Raw genomic sequence first — 24,468 nt, 5'->3', positions numbered from 1 at the left:
TGAATATTTAAAGCAATGATAATAAAAATTGGTAAGAAAAAAAATAAATTGGTATGTAAGAGTTGTCCCCCTTCTGCCGCTTAATATCACCATGTGAAACTTTTTAGTTCCCTTTTCTGTTACCTTCTAGCACTATGTGAGAGTTGTCCCCCTTCTGCTACTTTAGATCACCATGTGAAACTTGTGTCCTTTTCTGCTACCTTCTAGCACTATGTGAGAGTTGTCCCCCTTCTGCCACTTAATATCACCATGTGAAACTTGTTCCCTGTTTTACTACCTTCTAGCACTATGTGAGAGTAATGTCCCATTCCTGATACCATCTTTCACCACATGTTCTTGTTATTTTCTAGCACTACACAATAGTTCCCCCTTCCCTACTACCGTCTAGCACTGCTCACGAGCTTACCCTTCCTACTACCTTCTAGCACTGCTCACGAGCTTACCCTTCCTACTACCTTCTAGCACTGCACACAAGTTTACCCTGCCTACTACCCTTTAGCACTGCTCACGAGCTTACCCTTCCTATTACCTTCTAGCACTGCTCACGAGCTTACCCTTCCTACTACCTTCTAGCACTGCTCACGAGCTTACTCTTCCTACTACCTTCTAGCACTGCACACAAGTTTACCCTTCCTACTACCCTTTAGCACTGCTCACGAGCTTACCCTTCCTATTACCTTCTAGCACTGTACACAAGTTTACCCTTCCTACTACCTTCTAGCACTGCTCATGAGTTTACTCTTTCACTACCTTCTTGCAATGCACACAAGTTTACCCTTCCTACTACCTTCTAGCATTGCACGCAAGTTTACCCTTCCTACTGCCTTCTAGCACTGCACACAAGTTTACCCCTCCTTCTACCTTCTAGCACTGCACACAAGTTTACTCTTCCTGCTACCTTCTAGCACTGCACACGAGTTCAACCTTCCTACTACCTACTAGCACTGCACACAAGTTTACCCTTCCCACTACCTTCTAGCATTACAGTGATTTTTTTGGAGCAGTTTACTGCCTTCAAAAGGCTGTTTTCCCTAGCTAAAAACTGATCATTTTTTTCCAAAATTTGATGATATTTTCCCAATTGATTGAATACAGATCCTGCGAATGAATAAAAAAGTAATGAATTTATTAAAAAAATCTTGATAAGACAAGCTCTTTTACAGCATAGTGTATGCATAAAAAGAAAAAAAAACAAGTATATATGCTATTTTATTTGCATGATTTTGTATTTTTCCCAAAGTCGAGAAAAATTCCCTATATGGAAGGAACAGCTATATAGGTAGTGAAAATAATTTCAAAAAAATCACTGCAGTACACAAATGTTTCCCCTTCCTGAAACCTTCTGTCTCTGCACAAGACTGTTTCCGTCTTCCTGCTACCTTAACTAGCACTACACAAGATTTCTCCCTTCCTGCTATCTGACAACATTATGAGATTGTTGTATATTTGTATAACCATCCTTCAATTTGTGCAGAATGAAAACTTAAAATTAATATCTTGAATCTTGAAATGTCATCTAGAAGTGAAGTCATTACATGTGGGAGGGAACGATAATCATTTTGCTGTATTTAGTTTGTATATTAATTGATATCTTTGTTAATATTTCAAAATATTTAATTGATCTTAAATCTCAGAGTCAATTAACTGGTTATATTAAGTTGGGAAAAACTTCTTTGTTAAGGATATGGGAAGGTAATGTAGGCAAACTTGAACTGAAATGACCCTACTGAAAATGTATCGCTGAACAAACACAGACTTCGGGGTGTTTTGGAGTCCTTGGTATGATTTGTAGATTCCAATATCAACAGCTCAATAAGTTGAGTAGTTACCTTGTCCATGGAATGCTGATTTAGACCATACTTATTTTTTCTAAATCATGAAAGTGCTCGAGTTCAATTGTGTGTTTGTTGCATTACACCTCATTTACATACATGTAGTTGTTAACTTTGTCTTCCGATCTAATTAAAGAACCAACATGGTAATTACATTTGGCTTTTCATTAATATTCATGGCTGTAATTCTATTACTTCGAGTTTACAAATGAGGCCATTTGTCATGATTTGGTAATGATGGATGTTTCGGTCCCATCAAGAACAACTGATGATCATTGTCAATACATCCTGTAGGTCTGTTTGCTTTGAAGAAAAACGAATTTCATTTCGCATGGGACTTGAGGATAATACAATAATCAATAATCATATCCAATCTGATCATCTTTTTATGGTAATATTTTGTTAAATGACAATGTCATGGCTGTTTGAGAAAGCTGTTTGTATATATGAAGTAAATTAGTATATTACGTAAATTTGTGAAACAGTGACTCACTCTGGTGTATTGAAATGAACACTGGCGTACAGATAAACGGCTATGTTCCCAGCACCACAGCTATTTAAAAGGGAGATTTAATTTTCTATAGTCACATTCATAATATTTAAGCTGTACTTTCATTTATAAAAACTTCAATTATGAAAAACATCAAGAAATGATATTATTTGCAAAATATCAAAGGTGGTAATTCATTAAGTGTTTCTTTAATGACAATGCACAAAAAAAAGAGCAGAACTTTTTTAATGGTGTTGTCTACTCCATAACGTCGTCCATAGAAGGAGACCATATATATTGAAGAGACTGCCATAAAGTGGTTTCTTGGAAAAAATAAAACTGGCAGATCCAGGAGCAGTTTTGTGTGGACATTGATCATAAAGTTGCTATGGGGAATATCCTGTCATTGTAAAGTGGCATTGGGCCATGTTTCATGAGTAGCATAGCTGGAGTCAATAGGACCAGTGGTGACTCTGGCATCCAAGGAAACAGCAGATATGACACTGGGAGCATTCTCTCCCATACCTCTTTGTGAGGCTGAGTTGACATTACCAGGCTTTGTGACACACTGCTGATACTGGAGACAGAAGGAGGATTAATAAACAGATGATTTGTGGCTTTCAATATTAAGGTTTTGCCAATCATTTTTTGTTAAATAACAATTACAATACATTTAAAAGGCATTGGCACAGTAGAGAACTAAATACCTTATTAGTAATTTAACAAATGAATTAATGCTGTGTTAAAGTTAAATCAGGACTGACTTGCACCTTGTGTATAGATGTTTATCTCCTTTACTTGTATACTATAGGTGTTAAATGTTTAAGCAAGGATCGTTTAACTTGCATTGAGCCCCCGTGGAGTGAACTGGAGTGTAGTAGTAAACTGTATGAAGACAGGTTTGTCCTAAGATGTCCTTGTTGAATTATCTTGTCAGGTGAATAGTGAAATCTCATCTGTAAATACATAAACTGCTCTACTTGACTCATGTTTGTGGAACACTGGACAATTAAAGCCGTCCCAGATCAAACAGTGGTGGACACCTGGAGTTACGGTGATCGCTGTGACCAAGGATCAGTGGACTCTGGGGGTTTCAGAAATCTAGTAAAGTGTAGTGAATCAATCCATCTGCATCTGTCACACACACACACACTAAAGAGTGTCAAATAAGGAAGTGGAGCTGAGTGCTGAGACGGAATACTCTTACAGAATAGAACAACGCCTCGAGCTTTAATTATGTGTGAAAATACATCGGCAATCAAATGGAAGAAATGAGAAACAATTTCTAGTGCTTTCTGAATAGAAAGTGAATTAAAGGATAATGTGTAAAATTTGTGTTTGATGGGTTAATAGAAATGAATGTTTTTAAGGGTGGATTTACACATATTGGATTTATTTTCCTTGAGTGTTCAAACAGAATAAAGGAAATATTTAACTACATTACATAGATGCGTCTCACAAAGGGTAAGAAACGTTCATCTTCACGGGAGGAGAAGGCCTCATCACCGTCACCATGCAGACGAAAAGGGTCACCCTGGAGGAAAGGGTCAGCCCCGGCCGTCATGCATACCGATGGCTTCCCAGGTACTCGAAGACAACCACCAGATTTAACAAACTGATTTTTCATGACTCTTAATTATTTCTTAGCTCAGAAGTGTATTTCCCTGTATTGTATCTTTGACAGTAATTCTTTTCTCAAGGAAATGTCAGAAGGATAGCATTATAAGGTTTGCTTTAAAGTCTTATTTTAGATTTGTATATTAAAGCCCTTTTGCAATTATTTTTTTTATAAAATGACTTAAGGCAGTTCAACTAGCTGATGTACAAAATTTAGAACTGGTCGCCACTGTCAAATATGTAATATTACTCATCATGTTCATCATGAATATATCTAAAAATCACATATGTTATGAAAATGTTAATGATATCAACCTTGTGAGTTCATACAAAGCTTTAGATTTATGTGTTTTGCATGACTGTGCCTAGTGATCCTGGTATGAAAAAGATTCCCACATAAAGCCTGCAACACATGAGACTGATTTCTGAATGAGAAAAAAAGAACCAAGGTCTAGTTTTGAAGTAAAGAAAATAAATCAAATGTGCAAGGGAAATTTACAACATCTCTTGTGGTGTATTACTTGCAATAATGTTTGTAAAACAAGTTTTATAGCATTATGCATATAGCTTGTTGGCATTAGACCGTGTTAGGTCACTGTAGGGTAAACCTAAGTATCAACTTGTCGGGCCTTGTGGCCACCAACCAAACGTCCATTGACCCAGACCTGGTGGCCACCAACCAAACGTCCATTGACCCAGGCCTGGTGGCCACCAACCAAACGTCCATTGACCCAGGCCTGGTGGCCACCAACCAAACGTCCATTGACCCAGGCCTGGTGGCCACCAACCAAACTTCCATTGACCCAGGCCTGGTGGCCACCAACCAAACTTGCATTGACCCAGGCCTGGTGGCCACCAACCAAACTTGCATTGACCCAGGCCTGGTGGCCACCAACCAAACTTCCATTGACCCAGGCCTAGTGGCCACCAATAAAACTTCCATTGACCCAGGCCTGGTGGCCACCAACAAAACTTCCATTGACCCAGGCCTGGTGGCCACCAACCAGAATTCCATTCACCTAGGCCTGGTGGCCTGAACAACCAAACTCTCATGCACTCAGGCCTGGTTGCCACCAACCAAACTCCAGTGCATGCAGGCCTGGTGGCCACCAACCAAACTCAAGTGCATGCAGGCCTCAGGTTACCACAAATAAACTCCCATGCACCCAACCTTGTGACAACCAACCGAATCTCATTCATCCAGGCCTGGTGATCTGTGACAACCAAACTCCCATGCACCAGGATTATTCTGAAGATCTGTTATCCAAAGCAATTATTACATATGCATTATTTACATTTTAAGTATACTTTACATTAAACTATATAGTCTGACTTGAAAGAAATCAAGACTTCATATTTTATTTGAAAGTGGGTGCACACTGTGGCTCACTAGGCTTGAAAACCACATGATTTCCTCAGGTAGTTTTCTTTAAATATTATAAGTGTGTGAAAATCAAGAGATGTATTTTAAAATGTTGATAATACTGATAAAAGGCTGATTTCATTCATACTTTTTTCTGTTTGCCATTTATTGTATAGCATTTGTGGCTTTAAACATTATTAGTATGAAGGTGTAGGTCACCTTGTCTTTGCTCAAATGGGCATATACCCATCCCTAGTAAGGCTTAGTGTTTTCACCACATCTCCTTATCAGATGGTATCACTTTTTTGCTGAATGAACTCAGCTGATGTGAACCCTTTGTCCTACATTGTAATGATGAATGCCCGAGTGTAAATGACAACTATTGCCAAAGACTAGGGCTTCAGCTTTGTGAAGAAATTAGAATTGCAAATGATGCCTGATTTGGCGTTGCTTACTTTGTTACAAACTATCTGGGATTCAGATGATTGTATTGTATTGTAGTGTTGTATTACCCTTATTATTTTAATGGCTAGAATATTGGAATTGTTTAATCATTTTGTTCTCACTGTTGAACATATTTGAATATGATTTAATATCAGCCATTCAAGAAGACTTAAAGATTGCCAAGAAAAATTGTGCAGAATAGAAGCTAAGAACACTTATCTTGTGATTGGAATGCAAGATGGTTGTAGAAAGAGCATTGTCTATATTTACCTAACAACTACTTTCATTATTAAATAATCTTTGAGACCTGGCGCAAAAAAATCTACACTGATCGAGCATCCAGCATTCTGGCTCATTTCACTTAATTAGGAAGTTGCTAATACTAGTAATTTGGTTTTATTCTGAAGGGTATTAAAATGTATCATGTCTATTGTCATAGTTTGCCAGGGCATATGAGGCTTTGAGCAGCAGCTGGTTTGTTAATGATTTCATTGTCATCAATGGCAAATTTGCCTGTAATTCCTCCAAAATAATTATTAAATTGTGGTTACAGAAACACAGTGTATTATACTTTCTGATATCTGGAGATTACTGTGGTGACATGGCTGCTTAATTGTAACATCTGAAGGTCCCTCCCTCCCCCAAGGCTTTCTTCATAAGCATGTTTTCCTTTCTGTTAGATTTACTTTTCTTGTTGGTAATTGGAGTATTCATGTGTTTGAACAATGGCTCATTGATTGTACCGGGACAATATTGATTCTAATCAATTACCACAGATTAACAGCAATAATTGACATTTTCTGTTATCTGGAATAATGTTGTTATTGCTAGTATATCCATTCCTTTGGGACTTTGACAGAGAAATTGTAGCATTCCATGTGAGGGAACTGTGTTGCTCAGACCAAGTCTTGCTATCATGGTTAATAAATGTCAGTTAATGGAGCATCCAGAAGACACCGGGGTAATGGAGTGGAAGGATTAAGAAGAACCACTATGAAATATGCAGTCTTTTATGGCACCCCTGAGCGCTGTGGAAAACTTTATTTTACCCAGTCACTACAGAATGAAATAAATATTTCATAGAAAGTCATTACACGAGGGGTACAAACATTTCTTGTCTCCAAGCATATTTCCAAGATACTTTATGAACATGGTAGCAAAGTAGAGAAAACCAGGGTGTTTATGGGGGTTTTTTCATAAAATTTCTCTATGTATTGATTGTTAAGCTCAGAAATTTTATTTTATTGCCTGAAATTCACCTTTCCGAAGACTTCTCATGTTTCTCAGCAACTATATGATGATAACTTATAATCCTGAAGAATGTTGCATAATGTATAAGCATTGTCAGTGATAGTTTTTATGTCAGTGAAGAATTTTAGTGATAGATTTTCATTGTATTTACATCGGAGTCTTCAACCATCCTGTTTTCCTACAGATTTTGACATGAACATTTGGAGCCTGTAGTGAGTGTGTGAAAGAAGGCTTAACTATGTAATTCCTGAATTGACATAGTTAATATTTATAATGATAATCATGAACAATTACAACATTATAAACCCTTTTAGGTGTAAGTTAAAGACGAAAACCTCAGGAAGTAGTGATTGTATATACCTGTTTTAGTCTTTCTGAAGTTGTTTGTTTCATAATACTGTGAAATCATTAATGTTCGTGGGGCATTAATGTTCGTGGTTTTCGTGGGTTGGGTTATCCACGAATTCAAGATCCCACAAAATATAAACCCTTTATTCACTTTTTCAATTGCCTTGTTAGTACATACTCTAGTATATTATTTACAGAGGTCGCAGTATACAGTGTTAAAACCTGTCTCACTGTATAACTTACGATCATTATTCTGTTAATATATTATAACTGCCTTTAATAATAATAATAATGAACCAAATCAATTAAATGTGTTTTATGCAGCAAATGACAGTTATAAGCACGTGTTTAAACGTGTGCTGTTAATGAAAATCTCCAAGTTTACAAGATGTGCGTGATGAGTGTCTGTACTCGATTTTTTTATTTAATAAAATAATTAATCGATTACTAGTACATTGAAGGTTACTAAGCACTGACGTGACAATATACGCACCTTTTCGGTGTGTTCACAGTTTGCAAAATTCTGAATTGGCATTCAATGGCTTCCCCTATCTGTATTTATGATCAGGGTACATCTTCTTTTATTACCTTTATTCCCAATTAAATCGATAAGTGACATGGGTATATGCACTAATTGGCATGTCGTACCACATTAGCGAGTGTCATAAACTGAGTGACGTAGAAGACGGAAATCACGGGCCAGCGCGTGGATATTATGCAGACGATCTAGGACGATCGCATCTTCGATTTTTTTTTCAAATATGAAAATCCACGAATTCAAGTACCCACGAAATTGTTTTTTTTCGGCAAACCACGAAATTTCATGCCCACGAACATTAATGATTTCACAGTAATGCATGTATTTTATTGCTATCAGCCCTGATGGCCTCACTAGAATATGTTGTTTTTATTTTTTTGGTGAAAAATAGGAGTGGTGCACTTAAAACTAATTACCAAATGTGTTTGCATATATCGAAAAATTGGTTATTTAAATCTGTCGAGTGAAACATCAATTTGGTGTAGCCTTAACTAAACACATTTTTTGATATGACAGTGTACACCAGTTTGGCCATCTCCTGGTCCCTGTGGACACTGCCCAACTTTGGCCATCTCCTGGTCTCTGGGGACACTGCACCAGTTTGGCCATCTCCTGGTCCCTTGGGACACTGCCCGCGTTTGGCCATCTCCTGGTCCCTGGGGACACTCCCTCAGTTTGGCCATCTCCTGGTCCCTGGGGACACTGCCCAACTTGGGCCATATCCTGGTCCCTGGGGACACTGCCCCACTGAGTTTGGCCATCTCCTGGTCCCTGGGGACACTGTCCCAGTTTGGCCATCACCTGGTCCCTGGAGACACTGCCCAACTTTGGCCATCTCCTGGTGCCTGGGGACACTGCCCAACTTTGGCCATCTCCTGGTCCCTGAGAACACTGCCCAACTTTGGCCATCTCCTGGTCCCTGGAGACACTGCCCCAGTTTGGTCATCTCCTGGTCCCTGGTTACACTGCCCAACTTTGGCCATCTCCTGGTCCCTGAGTACACTGCCCTATTTTGGCCATCTCCTGGTCCCTGGGGACACTGCCCAACTTTGGGCCATCTCCTGGTCCCTAGGGACACTGCCCAACTTTTGCCATCTCCTGGTCCCTAAGTACACTGCCCTATTTTGGCCATCCGCTGGTCCCTGAGTACACTGCCCAACTTTGGCCATCTCCTGGTCCCTGAGTACACTGCCCTATTTTGGCCATCCGCTGGTCCCTGAGGACACTGCCCAACTTTGGCCATCTGCTGGTTCCTGAGGACACTGCCCAACTTTGGCCATCCACTGGTCCCTGAGGACACTGCCCAACTTTGGCCATCTCCTGGTCCCTGGGGACACTGCCCAACTTAGTCCATCTCCTGTTCCCTGTGGGCACTGCCCAACTTTGGCCATCTCCTGGTCCCTGAGGACACTGCCCAACTTTGGCCATCGACTGGTCCCTGAGGACACTGCCCCAGTTTGGCCATCTCCTGGTCCCTAGGGACACTGCCCAACTTTGGCCATCTCCTGGTCCCTGAGTACACTGCCCAACTCTGGCCATCCGCTGGTCCCTGGGGACACTGCCCGACTTTGGCCATCTCCTGGTCCCTGGGGACACTGCCCAACTTTGGCAATCTCCTGGTCCCAGAGGACACTGCCCAACTTTGGCCATCTCCTGGTCCCTGAGGACACTGCCCAACTTTAATCATCTGCTGGTCCCTAGGGACTCTGCCCAACTTTGGCCATCTCCTGGTTCCTGAGTGCACTGCCCAACTCTGGCCATCCGCTGGTCCCTGGGGACACTGCCCGACTTTGGCCATCTCCTTGTCCCTGGGCCAACTTTGACATCTCCTGGTCCCTGAGGACACTGCCCAACTTTGGCCATCTCCTGGTCCCTGAGGACACTGCCCAACTTTAATCATCTGCTGGTCCCTAAGGGCACTGCCCAACTTTGGCAGTATCCTGGTCCCTGAGGACACTGCCCAACTTTGGCAATCCGCTGGTCCCTGAGGACACTGCCCCAGTTTGTCCATCTCCTGGTCCCTGGGGACACTGCCTAACTTTGGCCATCTCCTTTTCTTTGAGGACACTGCCCAACTTTGGTAATCTCCTGGTCCCTGAGGACACTGCCCCGGTTTGGTAATCTCCTGGTCTCTTAGGACACTTCCCCAGTTTGACCATCTCCTGGTCCCTGAGGACACTTCCATTAGAGAGATATTGATGATTTCTTGTGATTAATAGAAATACCAGCTCTGTAAATGATGAGAATATCTTTGGTGATAAATTGCAGTATTATCAGAAGTGAGTGCTTGGTGATCAATATTGTGTATTTGCACTAATTTCAGTTACATTGTGATTGTTTTCATTAAGGCCATGTCCTCTCAGATTTCATGATTGAGCTTCATCCGCCCGATCTCCGAGCCCTGAAATCACATATCAAATCTCTGCACTCATACGGTGATAAACAGGAACTGCACTTTTCAAATTATGACTGAGGTGTATGACACATCTCCGACTTTTGTCCAATGAATTTGTCAATTATTAGTGGAAAAAGCTTGGAATACTGAAATACTTTGAAAGTTTAGTTTTTAATGTTTTGTCTTAAACCTGTTCTAGCTTATGTATATATGTCTTGATGACAGTTAATTTTAGAAAGAACAGAATATAGTTATGATAGTCATCAACATAGATAAGATTATTCCAGTACCAGTATGAACTATTTTCATCTTGTTTACTTAAAGAATGTATTATAACAAATATTGAGATAGCTGATTGATCTTTGCTATTGAAGTCTGGATATTTCTGCACTATCTTGGCTGTATAGAATAACAGACCCCTGGGCTGCAAAGATGGCCTTTTATTCCAAAGTGTTAAGTGTGGGAATGGCAAATAATGCTATATTGTGCAGCAGCAATATTGCCTGATGGTGCAATTGTCACAATAATGCGCGTTAAGGGAACTTCTTTACATTCGGACATTCATTATGTATGCTTTAAACAAAGATCATCAAAGACTCTGAAGCTGCTGTTTAAATGGACTAGGTGCAATGGTGACACAGAAATATGTTCAGGATTTACGGGGTAGTGCCAAGTGTTATTTGCTAATGGTTGATGATCAAAGTGTTATTAATGCCATTTGAATTCAGTGTGGCAAAACTATCAAAGGACACACAGGACGCGTTGCATCTGAATTAAAGGGAAAATTGTCCAAAATTACAGAGAATTATATGAGTTATACTATAACTGTTAACAATCATATTTGCGATACTGATATGTGACTGATTAAATTAAGGGTAACAACAGCACCACCCTGTGGAACAACAACACCACCCAGTTGTGCCAGTGGTAGTGCCAGTGGTAGTGCAGGTCTCTTGATTTTAATTACTTGTGACACAGTTGGTGTGTGGGTGGGAAATGAAGCTGTGTCTTAGGAGATGCCTGGAGTCTGGGCTGTGTGGGGCAGGGTCCCCAGAAGGTCTCACACCCACCAATGGGCCGACACCCACAGATGATCTTACACCCACTGCTGGGCTCAAGTTTTCTACAGGTACAAAACATGCATAATGATTGAGTTTCATGTGTAAATATTTCTTGACAGCATAAAATTTGTCCTGGGTTTGTTTTTTTGCTATTTGGTCGATGGATCTGGCCCTTTAGTTTCATGTTTAATTTTTGAGATGCCTAAAGATGAGGTTGTGCTGTTGATATGATGATTCATGATGATTCATATCGAGTCTGTTTTAAGAACTGTTCAGACCTTGTTGTTACATATTACATTTCTAAATCTAATGTTATTAAAGGCTTAGAATTAAAGGCTAAGAATTATGAGGAGCCTCAGAACAGGCTTTGAAACCAGGCACACATGCAAGGACACTTATATTAGTCTCTGTTTTGATCTAAACATCGTTTTCAATTATTCTCAGTAATTGACGAGACAAAAAGTCTATTTCTTCATTGATTTCTTTCTTTAATCAAAAATAATGACCCATTCATATTCTATGGTAGTACTTCTATAGTTTCGTCTGAATATTCTGTCTTTTGTGTCCAATCTTCAAGAGAGTATTGTTGTTTTTTTGTGACCCGAATGGCATACATCTAGATGTGTAACAAAATGACAGTGCATTGATGTAAACATAGTGTACAAAGTTCTGACAGAGCAGAAAGAGTTTGGGAGGGTTGCAGTTGACAGACCAATGTTCCTGATGGCTCCCACCGCCATGATATTATAAAATAATCATCTGTTATTGCCAGAAAAATGATGGATCCTGTTCTACCCTGTATATCGCTGCTTTTTTTAACTGTTTTTTTTACTTCATCAACCTTACACTGGATTCAAATCCATAGACATCAATATTAGATCCTGATAATAATAAAATGCCTGATTGAGGCGTTCAAACATATAAAGTAATGTCACTTTTATTCATTTTTTTCCGGAAAGGCCAGGCTAAAACAGTTCTGATGAATATCAGGAACCTAACAAATGGTATTTTTATGTAATTTGACAATGTTCTCAGAAATTGCCTGCTAAACCTGATCGATCTGTTGACTTAGTTGCGGGCCTTCTGCCCATATTTAGTTGTCCCATTTGTCAAGCAGGGGTCAAATTTCCTCCCTAGGGAATTTAAAACAACGGCTGAATGGATAAAACTAGGGAGTTAAGGAACCCAATACATAGTTTCCTGGTGAAAACAGACCTCTTAAAGGAGGAACACATATTGTGACAAGATGCAATTATTGTTAATGTGAAAATATTGTTTGAAATGAATACTTGCAAATATTCAACTGGCTGGAAGATATTGTGTAAGGAACTTTGAAATGTAGGAACTAGATATTCATGGACCAAAGTAATGGCCTTATGAGGGTAATATGGTGGGGGTTGGTACTGCAGTAGGAATGGCCAACTATGGTCCACAGAGACGGTCTTGTAATGGCTTCTAAATGTATATACGGCCCTAATCTGATTTGTGTAGACATGTTTCCAGGGAAACTCATGAACAGTTGGGAAATGAAGACTGGCACTTTTCCTGCATGTCTTTCTATTCCTCTTGGTCATTACCACTAATTGCCCTCAACTCCTGTGCAGCTAGTATAATGGCAGGAGTATGGTCATCTTGTTCTATAAATCGCTGGCTTTCCCATCTTTCAGTTTGTTGGTGTAAAGCTTCATTGCATTTTATATTGGATTATTTTTGTATTGAAAAGATTGTAAATCTTCCTTTTACAATCTTTCTTGACATCTAGACACAATGTGTTGTATGTATACCTTCTGTACAGGATTTTTCCTTTGATTTATATGTTTGTTTGCCTAACAGCATGTTCATGTGCTGCAAACATGTATTTTTTTCTTTTCGAATAATCTAAATTTTTGGAGGTAAGCCAGGCCGTTTGTGTGATGCAATGGATCTGAATTGCTTCAAGTTATGTTTTTTTATTAAATTGTTCAAAATATATAAAGCTAATATGGCAATACATGTAACATACAAACATAAGGTTTGTAGAGCTTTTTGGTACACTGACACTGTCATATGGCTAAGGTTTCTGGTACAGTCTGGTACACTGACACTCTCATGTGACTTAGATTTCTGATACAGATGGTACGCTGACACTGTCGTATGACTCAGGTTTCCGGTACAGATGGTACGCTGACACTGTCGTATGACTCAGGTTTCCGGTTCGGATGGTACGCTGACACTGTCAAATGACTCAGGTTTCTGGTACAGATGATACACTGACACTGTCAAATGACTCAGGTTTCCGGTACAGATGGTACACTGACACTGTCGTATGACTCAGGTTTCTGGTACAGATGGTACACTGACACTCTCGTATGACTCAGGTTTCCGGTACAGATGGTACACTGACACTCTCGTATGACTCAGGTTCCGGTACAGATGGTACGCTGACACTGTCATATGACTCAGGTTTCCGGTACTGATGGTACGCTGACCCTGTCGTATGACTCAGGTTTCCGGTACAGATGGTACGCTGACACTCTCGTATAACTCGGGTTTCTTTGACTCAGGTTTCCTTTACAGATGGTACACTGACACTCTCGTATGACTCAGGTTTCCGGTACAGATGGTACGCTGACACTGTCATATGACTCAGGTTTCCGGTACAGATGGTACGCTGACACTGTCATGTGACTCAGGTTTCCAGTACAGATGGTAAGCTGACCCTGTCGTAGGACTCAGGTTTCCGGTACAGATGGTACACTGACACTCTCGTATGACTCAGGTTTCGGGTACAGATGGTACGCTGACACTCTCTTATAACTCGGGTGGGTTTCTTTGACTCAGGTTTCCTTTACAGATGGTACACTGACACTCTCGTATGACTCAGGTTTCTGTGACTCAGGGTTCGGGTACAGATGGTACACTGACACTCTTGTATGACTCGGGTTTCCGGTACAGATGGTATGCTGACACTCTTGTATGACTCACGTTTCCAGTACAGATGGCACTCTGACACTCTTGTATGACTCAGGTTTCCGGTACAGATGGTACACTGACACTGTTGTATGACTCAGGTTTCCAGTACAGATGGTACACTGACACTCTCGTATGACTCAGGTTTCCGGTACAGATGGGACAGTGACACTCTTGTATGACTCACGTTTCTGGTACAGATGGTACACTGACACTCTCGTATGACTCAGGTTTCTGGTACAGATGGTACACTGACACTCTCGTATGACTCAGGTTTCCGGTACAGATGGTACACTGACACTCTCGTACGACTCAGGTTTCCGGTACAGATGGTACACTGACACTCTTCTATGACTCAGGTTTCTGGTACAGATGGTACACTGACACTCTTGTACGACTCAGGTTTCCGGTACAGATGGTACACTGACACTCTTCTATGACTCAGGTTTCTGGTACAGATGGTACACTGACACTCTCGCATGACTCAGGTTTCCAGTACAGATGGGACAGTGACACTCTTGTATGACTCAGGTTTCTGGTACAGATGGTACACTGACACTGTTGTATGACTCAGGTTTCCAGTACAGATGGTACACTGACACTCTCGTACGACTCAGGTTTCCAGTACAGATGGTACACTGACACTGTTGTATGACTCAGGTTTCTGGTACAGATGGTACACTGACACTGTTGTATGGCTCAGGTTTCCGGTACAGATGGTACACTGACACTCTCGTACGACTCAGGTTTCCAGTACAGATGGTACACTGACACTGTTGTATGACTCAGGTTTCCAGTACAGATGGTACACTGACACTCTTCTATGACTCAGGTTTCGTTTAGTCAGTTTGATGTGGATAATAAGATGCCCCTCATCAATGCCCTCACCAGTTACCATATTACTGTAAATGACTGGTTATAAGACGATAGGGGGTATTAGACGCAGGGAAAAAAATCTGTGAAAAATCCGAGAAAAAAACTTTTAATCTATGTTTTTGGTTAAAAGACGCATAGAAAAAATGTCAAAATCGTCCGGCATTTTCAGCCACCATGTTTGTTGACAGTGACAAAAAAAAATTTTTTCGTGAAAATGGCGATGGTTATCTTTAAAACCATACTGTCGAGAATGAAAAGTTATGTTATGCAAAAAATATTTTGACAGTGCCCAACTTTGCTTTTTTATAATTATGTAAGTTTGATTATTGTTTAATTCAATTTATTATTCAAAATAATATTGAATACCGTAATTCACAAGAGTTCGGACACCATAAATTAATTATTTTTGTCGCTCTCCAAATACATAGAAAATTATCATTTTTACATTTTATTTACATGTTCGTTTAACCTGCCTTTTTTCTTCATGTTTGCTTTTTAGCACTTATTAATTTATCCGTAGTAATCAATGGTCATAAACTTATTTATTATGCCTATAAGTGTAAATCCTTCATGAAGTTAATTAAAACACCATTTTATACATGCACTGAACTGAATAAACACATTCTATCGGCTTCAGATCAAAGAGTCACACTGTGTGACGTCACATAACTTACAGTTATACCCACGAGGATCTCGTGGAGAGCATGGACATTGCTATGCAGGATTAATGTATAACTGTACCATTATTGCTTCATATAGTCTATAAGTGTGGTACAAGTTTGAAAGCTTATTGGCAGATCGTTTTACAAACATGCCATGTCGATGTTTTCTTAATCCCTTGATTGCCCTTGTTGTTTGTTTAATCCTCAAATAAATATATCACACTTCCTTTTCAACAGGCAATAAATCGTTTAGGATGGGTAGTAACTAATTAAATTGTCACAGTGGTGTATACGGTTAGGTAATCTAGCCAGGCATTGTAAAGATAAAAATCAATAATCTTCGTCTGTGAAACTTGGTAACTATGAAAGTTATGATTGATGTCCTTTGGGTGTCCGAAAATTAGGTACGCAAAATAAATTATTTTGGGAAATAATTATGGGTGTCCAAATATTTAGAGTGTCCGAACTCTTAGGTGAATTACGGTAACTTTAATCGAAAAATATTGTTGTTGAAATTATAAACGTCTTACGATATACCGTATCCCGATCTTCAACTGCCATTTTAACCCGTATATACTCGATCGATATGATGCGAGTAACATCCCTTTCTACATAAATCTAAACAAACTCTCGGCTTGAAATTGACCTCAGAAAAAAAGTTCAAAAAATTGTTACTGGGTATTATACGCAGGCATTTTTTTGCGTCAAAATCTGAGGGAAAAAAGTGCGTCTAATACCCAGTCATTTACGGTACCTATCACCTTATAATATGTGCACATACCTTCATTTAGTTTATGTTCTGCCTGACAATGTTGTTTTGTATATTTCAGAGGCTAGTTTCTGTGTGCAGGCGAAGGCTGTGCGGGATTACTGTAACATCGCCAACCCTGCCACGCTCACTTTCCGCAATGGTGACCTCATAAAGGTAACGCAAGCATATATGTAAGAGTCTTCCCCTGCCTGGATATTGCTACAATTTTTTTTTCCTTACCGTATTATATCATGCATAGGACACACTTTTTTACCCCCAATTCACGCCTTAAAAATTGCCTGCGTCCTTTCTATGCTATTAGAATTTCATCTGTTTTTTTCCAAGTCCATTTCAGGTCGAAAATATCGGACCGGGGAAGAACGCGGTAATAGTAAGTATCTGTACTGCGTCACCGAAGAGAACAACTAACATAGGTAAAATCACGCAAGTTAACACACGCAGAAATATATTGAATGTTTACTTTAAAATGATTTATTGAGAAATAAATTGAAAAAAAACCACGAGTGTTTACTTTTTTATAAAAGGGACGCTACTCACAAAAACTCGATGTGAGTGCACTTTAACTGGATTGAGTTATAACGGCAACGGAAATCGGGAAAGGAGGTAAATATCAATTAATCGTTGTTTATGATTTTAATGTTTCGATATTTTACAAAACATTTTGTTGTATGTTACTGTTTTAAAAAATTGATAAATGAATGTGCATAACGCAAAGTAGCATTATTGTCACTATCAAATCTTTTCAAATGTGTGAAGGTGTGAAAAAACCCGCTGTCTGTTATTAGAAAAACATCAATAGAACAAACTATTGTGATGGTAATATCTTATGGTTGTTTGTTCGCACTTTACCCGATGTGCCTTCCGTTGTCAAGGCTAATTACTGACACTTAATTATGCCGACATGCTTTAATCCGCACAGCGACAAGCCTTATCAAAACAACCATCAGTTTTGACAATACACAGTTTTGTTGCGATTGCAACGGTTGCAACGGTTGACTGTCATTCAGAAGGCATGTCGAGACTATTGCAACGGTTGCAACGGTTGACTGTCAGTCGGGACTATTACGGCATTTGTATAAGTCTTATAATATGCGTAAATGTTCTCAAAATGTCAAGACATATATCATTGTTGTGTACGCTAAATTACCAAAATATGACAATAATTATCAAAATATACAAGACAGTTACCAAAATATGCCTTATATACAATTTTTTGTTTGTTTTTTACTTCAATATATATGTTATAAATACTTGACCAACCTCAATTTTTCGGCTCCGATTTTGATATTTTTCCGCTGCGTCCTATCTTATATATTAAGGGTTTTTACCCGTTTTCTCAACTATTTTTTTGCCTGCGTCCTATCTATGCTAGCGTCCTATACATGATATAATACGGTAAATTTGATGCCTGTTTTCCTCTAGAGACTTAAAATGTTTTGTATTAAACCGTTGCTTGTGTAATGCTTGTGTATTGCTTCATTTACTCTCTACTTCATACATCTTGCCTTGATTAAAAAAGGCTGCAACAGTCTTCTCAAAATCGTCATTGTGCAAGAAATAACATTGGAATATATTTTTTGTTGTTTTTCACACCGAGTGTTTCCCCCTCATCTCCCATGGAAGCATGCATCAACTAAAGGCTTTCTAGCCGTCTGGTTTTATTGTTCATAACTTACACAATCAACTGGTGTCTGTTCTTAATTTTTCTTTTTGACTGTCGAAGGCTTTTGTAATATGTCTGATGTAAATTCTTTACAATTCATAAAAAAAATTCCTAGAAAATCTGAAATTGATTTTTTTTTCCATTAAATAGCTTGGACCTTGATGGATAGAATTCTGTTAATTTCTTAAACTATAGTAGTGAGAGAAATTAAGAAAGTTTCTGGTTATAAGGGCATGCAGGTTTGCACTTTTTAAGAAAAGTTATTGATCATAGACACATGGTTCTGAAAACCAAACTCTACATGTGTACTTCACATTCTAAATGTAAATTCATGTTTATTGAAGTTCCTGGTTTGATTTTAAATCTAATCAGCACTTTGTTAGCGAAAGGGTCGAACAAATCGCTCTGTTAACTTGTTAGTTACCAGCACTCTTTTAAGAATGTTGATCAAATACAAATACAGCAATCTTGATAGCTTTGTTCAGCTTAAATGGTTTTGGAGGGGTAACTCTGTATGCAACTTGATTTGTGGATAGCAGAGTTGATTCCCTTAGAATATTTGCAAAAATGAAGCAATTTGAATGGGAATCACTAAGAAGAAGAATATATGCCAAGACAATTTTTTAAAAGCTTTAACTGCAGTCATTTTGAGAACAGTGTCTTAGAAAATGGAGCAATACCAGTCAATGTTAACCCGAGACAGGTTGTGTCAAGAGACACACTGTGACAGCATGATGGGTCCACACTGTGACAGCATGATGGGTCCACACTGTGACAGCATGATGGGTCCACACTGTGACAGCATGATGGGTCCACACTGTGACAGCATGATGGGTCCACACTGTGACAGCATGATGGGTCCAGTACTTACGACCTCTCTCTTAACCCAATCACATTGTTTTATTCAGCAACAACAACATAAATGTTTGTGTTGGAACAGAAGCTTTAGTATCATGATAAAATCAATTCACTAACAAGATTAATAGATGTAGTAGATAAGGAATAATTATGCAGTCATCATGAAGTGATTACCAAATGCACAAGATCATTCAAATATTTCATGGAGCCCACCCCACAGCCAGATAACAGTGATTAACTCCCTGAGCTGACCATCCCAGCCTAGACTTCACAGCAGCTGTATCCTGCCTCATGGCTCATTGGCAGTCAGGCCTGGACACTGGACACCTCAAACTTATGAATGTACGGGGTAAAGGGAGTATATGACATTTCATGCACTGCATATTGAACTCATGCACTGTAGAAATACAGTTATCTGTCGTCTTTGACCGACACATAAACTCAAGATCCTTAAGCTCCTTTTCTGGGGTAACTCGGTGTTAAGCTCATATTTGGAGTAAGAGATGAAATTAGGTTGGACAATTAGTAACTGGAGGAGCTAATTGCCAGGCCTTATTCCCACAGCCAACTGATTTGTGACAGTGAGGACTCTGGAAAAAATACATACACAGGAATCCCCAGGAGCTATCAGTGAGTGCCAGATGGACAGAGGGAGGATCATTGCTTGATTGCTGGAATCTCAGAGATCAGTGCTCATTCTTGGGGGATTTAGGTACACAATGTGTGGATTAGCATTGTGTTCCCATCTTTCTATTTAAAATACAACATTAAAGTGTGCATAAAAACAATTTGGTTCAATTCAGTTCAATGATTCTGGATGGTTGTGAATGCTGTGAGTAAATAGTTGACATTGATATCTATCAAGTGTATCAGAAACATGGTTTATTTGTTTTAACAACAGCTGATCACCCTGGATAAACATATCAAAGAGCAGGTAAGCTTTGTCATAAAGGTTTGCTCTTAACAAGTACAAAGAAAATGCACACAAAATACATTGTGAACTCATAAAAAGCTCAAGTAGCCTAGAATTGCTCAGAGTACAGAGCATATGTTTCCACTATGTTTTTTTTGTTGATCAAATCTGTTCTTTACATATTTGATGCACATGCTAGCTCTGTATGAAATGTTGCTGATGAGGTCTACATGTAGAGGGCTCCTGAAATTGTGTGGCCAGGAAGTCAGATAATCTACCAGCTGATGTTAATTCTGGACATTCACTATATACATCAATTCCAACTGGTAACATTGGCTAACTTTGAGAGTTTTTATCTTGAAGAATGTTGTTTGGAGAAGAAGTGATGAAGTAGAGATATTCAATGTTGTGGAAGAAAAGCAGACACCATCCATTAATATCACATTTTATCTGGCCTTTCATAGCAAACAAGTCATAAAATAGAATTATGATAACTTTTATTGACCAAACACTAGAGTCATTAGAAAGTTTGGCCAGAAAATGGCAGGCCCCCTGGGGGAAAACTGTTAGGCAGGCAAAGCGGTAGGAAGCCAATCAATACACAAGGAAAACGTCCCATTTCCAACATGATATTTGCATGTTTAACTTAGAACTACCATGACAATATTTTGCTCAGTGGGTGAGGGATATGTCTTATCAGCCCTGGATGTACATGTGCATGGGCAATCAGTTATTTCATCTCATTGATTCACACTGACCATGCAAGATAGACTGGTAGCACTTTTATATATATTAGTATAATGTAGATTAATACAGGTAGAAACTCTACTTGTAGCTTGATGGGTTGATCTGTTAGATGTTTTTAGACAATTAACTTTTACTTAGAGTTTAATAGGCACCATGCCCTCAAAATTCCTTTCATTAATATTCAGTTTCGCAGAACGTTTTTTGGCTTTTTAAAAAGAAATTTATTGGCAAGTTCTTCAGACAGATACAACAGTTGATGCATTTCATTGTTGGAAATGGAGCATTGATAATTGCCAGATGGTCCTCAACCACCTTAACCAATCAGTTTCCAATGCTCCAGAACTCCTTGACATTTGTAGCATGGAAATTAAGGTCTCTTTGATTAACAGCACTACATTGTCCCCTTGATGAATGTTTCCTGATGGGAAAAGGTGGTTTAATTCAGGTGAACCTTGTACACACCTTTACCAATATACACTGTTCAGAGATAGAATTACAAAAGCACCTGTTTGAACATAGGTAATGATTATGATAAGCCCTGCCTGTGTCAGTTGTTTAGACAGGCTGCATGGCTGTATGTCTGAAGTCTTAAAAAGGAAAATGCAGAGGAAAGGTACAGAAACAATGAATATTTCAAGATTAAGTCAATCTGGTGAAACCTTGCACATTATTCTGATTTGAAAATACATGGGTTTAGAAAACAAACAAAACAGAACATTAGACCTACAATACTTCAATATCTGAGTGGACAATGATAAAGCGTTGCCCAGACAGGCTAACAAGGTGTTGAAAGGTTCATTAGTGCTGGCAGGACATGTTGAAAGGCTGGCTATCTTTGTAGGGTTCCTGGTAAGGGGAGATGCCCACTCACCACCTGTCAGGACATATTTCTACTGATTAATGCTAAACAACCCTCCAGGTTTTTATACAGGCCTTCAGTTGATAAACAATAATAATAGAACCCAAATTATATTTAGAAAAAGTTTATATAAGAATTCATGTTCTGTTCGTCAGTGTTAATCCGTATTGAAATCTATTTATTAGGCAAAAACTATGATCTTATATAAAAAAATACACATGTACTGAGTGTTTAAATTCAGCAATATTTCACTGCATCTGTATATGTATTTTTACAGATAGTGGAGCAGCGTCAGGATGGTATGTGGCGGGGTTCACTTGTACGGGACGGTGGTTCCGGACAGACAGGATGGTTCCCTGCTGACCATGTCGTCCTCATAGACACAGGTACGTTATATAGGTAACCCATGTCTAAGGAGTAGTTAAGATGTAATGCAAACATCCCTGTCAAGGAAACCCTAACCTACTTAACTTAACTTAGTTGCCCTTCCTGCATGTAGCATGTTCACTTTTAATGTCAGTACAGTGACTATCATTATTACAAAGTTATATTTCATTTCCACACATTTGTATATTTGAGTTCCGTTTAGTTTTCTTTTTAGTTTCAGTTTAATCATTTATTTATTTTCTGCAAATGTTGTAAATCATATCTAACCATCCACAGTCCATAACCAGTATATTTGCTAGCCAGTCTGTATGTTGTCATGTATCATGTATGGGTTGTGCCCAAGCAGGCGGTGGGCGGAAACCGCTGCGATCCAGTTCCTCCTACTCCACACCACCCTGTACGCCTGACAAGCCCTCAGCCCGCTCCAGCAGTTTCTCCTTCAATGGTATTCATCCACCTCTCACGTCGAGTCGAAGCTCATATGGAAGTATTGGCCATGACGAGGCATTTCCTCCCCCACCCTCTCCAACATGCATCAGCAAGTTCCAACACACCGGTCACACAAGTAATCGAACAGGTGAGTCCAGGGTAAAGGTCACAGCCATGCCCCTACAGGTCAGGTTGTTGCAGTTGCTGTTCAGGACAATTACAGCATTGGAATGTGTGTGAGGTGTTGTTCTGCCAGTTCAAGATGCATATTGTAAATAATGTCCTGCATGACGATCAATTTCACATATACTCTGTGCGTGAAAATTAGCTCTGCATGTTATTGTTGTGTTTTTGTTATGTTCCACATTTATCATGATTTAAATTGTTTTGCTCTTTGAATTGTTAACAACAGTCGTGTTATTGAAGTGTGATTGTAATGTTGAAGGTAGTGAGATGGAGTCCGTACTGGAGGCTGAGCCCACCCTATTCCCACCCCCGCCTATATTTGTCACCCAGCCGCCCTGCGACCCTGACACTCTAGGTTTGACTTTGTGTGGACTCTCATTATGTTTGCTTCTGGTGAAGGGCGGTTGAAGTGTAACAATAAATTAATCTTCACATCTGAAGTTTAGTCAGGTTTCTTTTATCTAAGTATATTATTAGTTAATTGTTTTCAATTTTATTATCTTATCTGAGCAACAAGAAAACAATATCTGAGAAAAGAATATGTGTGAATTTTATACAAAATACATTCCATTTCTTCCTTCGTCTGTAATTACCCTGTCATCAGAACGTGACAAGACCGACAATTGTCTGGAACCCAAGCTGTCTCAGTTGTAGGCAATAGTTATATGTTTGTTTTTCCAAATCATTTTTCACTATTTTGAAGGAATTCCATAACTGCCGTTGCTAATTTATATTGTTTGTTTATTTTAAAAAACTTTTAGTATCTGGCTAAGGTTACTTATATCATTGATACAGACCCTTGATGACATTCTAGATAAAAAAATGTTTGCCAGATTTTTAGCTCACCTGAGCACAAAGTGAGCTATTGTGATAGGGTCATTGTCCGTGGTTTGTCATAGTCTGTCTTCCTTTGATCATCAACACATTTCGTTCAAACAACTTCTCCATCTAAACCACTGGGACAATTTTTATCTTCTCCTCAGAATCTGCTGGCTGGATTTTAAATTGATTTCCACAGAAATGTTCCTTAGATGACCCTCTATCAAATTCTTGCACCCCATGTTGATTCATAAAAAAACATGGTTGCCAGGGGCAGGCTTATTACTGGTACCACTATATATCTATATGGATACTTTGAAAACCCTCTCTTCAGAAATCTCATTCCAAAATAATTTTACAGAAATATTTCTTAACACGGTCGCCAAGGGTGAGGCTACTTTTCACTATTAGTATATATATAAGGAAAACTTTTTAAATATAACTATTTCATTGTTTTGCAATCATTGAATATATCGACTTCATGAACTTATTCACTGTAACAATATGCTTGTTTGTAACAAGTTATGTAACTCCAACTAAAATATTGTAAAGAGTTATTGCCCTTTGTAACTTTTTAAAAAATATATTTTTCGTGTTTATATCTACGCCCTTTTAAAAACAGGATATATTTAGTTTCACCTGCGGGGTACAGGGCAGACAGCATCTAGTATGTTGTTTAATCAATTAATGTAGCAGTCCCTTTGCCAATCATCACCAAATTTGGTCAGAAAAAAAAATAACAGAAAGGTTCATGAATGATACTTCATCATATAGCATTTATTAGATATTGCTATGATAAAATGTTCTCACTTTAATTGATGGTGACCTTAATCTTACTAGAAGTGACAGTGTTTATTTCACAATTTCAGTGCTTTGATGAAGTATTCAAAAACAATAATAAATATAAAAATATGTAAAAACAAAATTCAAACAACTGATATCTTAGCTCATACGTTATCAGCATCTGCTGTTTAATTTAGTCATTTAAGTGCCAACTGGCTGATTATGT

The 24,468-nt window shown here is 38.9% G+C and overlaps 1 protein-coding gene across 6 annotated transcripts in view; it reads left to right on the top strand.

Moving 5' to 3' along the window:
* LOC128225264 (caskin-2-like) overlaps positions 1-24,468 on the top strand; it is a 91,407-nt gene that overhangs the window by 38,649 nt on the left and 28,290 nt on the right. For 3 of the 6 annotated variants that reach the window (XM_052935371.1, XM_052935374.1, XM_052935376.1), the window contains 4 exons: positions 16,657-16,751; positions 21,916-22,024; positions 22,372-22,602; positions 22,900-22,995. In XM_052935371.1, coding sequence (XP_052791331.1) covers positions 16,657-16,751; positions 21,916-22,024; positions 22,372-22,602; positions 22,900-22,995 — 531 coding nt within the window. Of the gene's footprint in view, positions 1-3,206; positions 3,907-16,656; positions 16,752-21,915; positions 22,025-22,371; positions 22,603-22,899; positions 22,996-24,468 lie in introns of those variants that run through there. The other 3 variants (XM_052935377.1, XM_052935372.1, XM_052935373.1) reach the window with 3 other exon arrangements.

The sequence above is a fragment of the Mya arenaria genome, chromosome 2 (genome assembly GCF_026914265.1).
Source record: "Mya arenaria isolate MELC-2E11 chromosome 2, ASM2691426v1".
NCBI classification, from domain to species: domain Eukaryota; kingdom Metazoa; phylum Mollusca; class Bivalvia; order Myida; family Myidae; genus Mya; species Mya arenaria.
The sequence above is the reverse complement of the archived record's forward strand: the minus strand, read 5'-3'. Positions and strand labels throughout refer to the sequence as shown.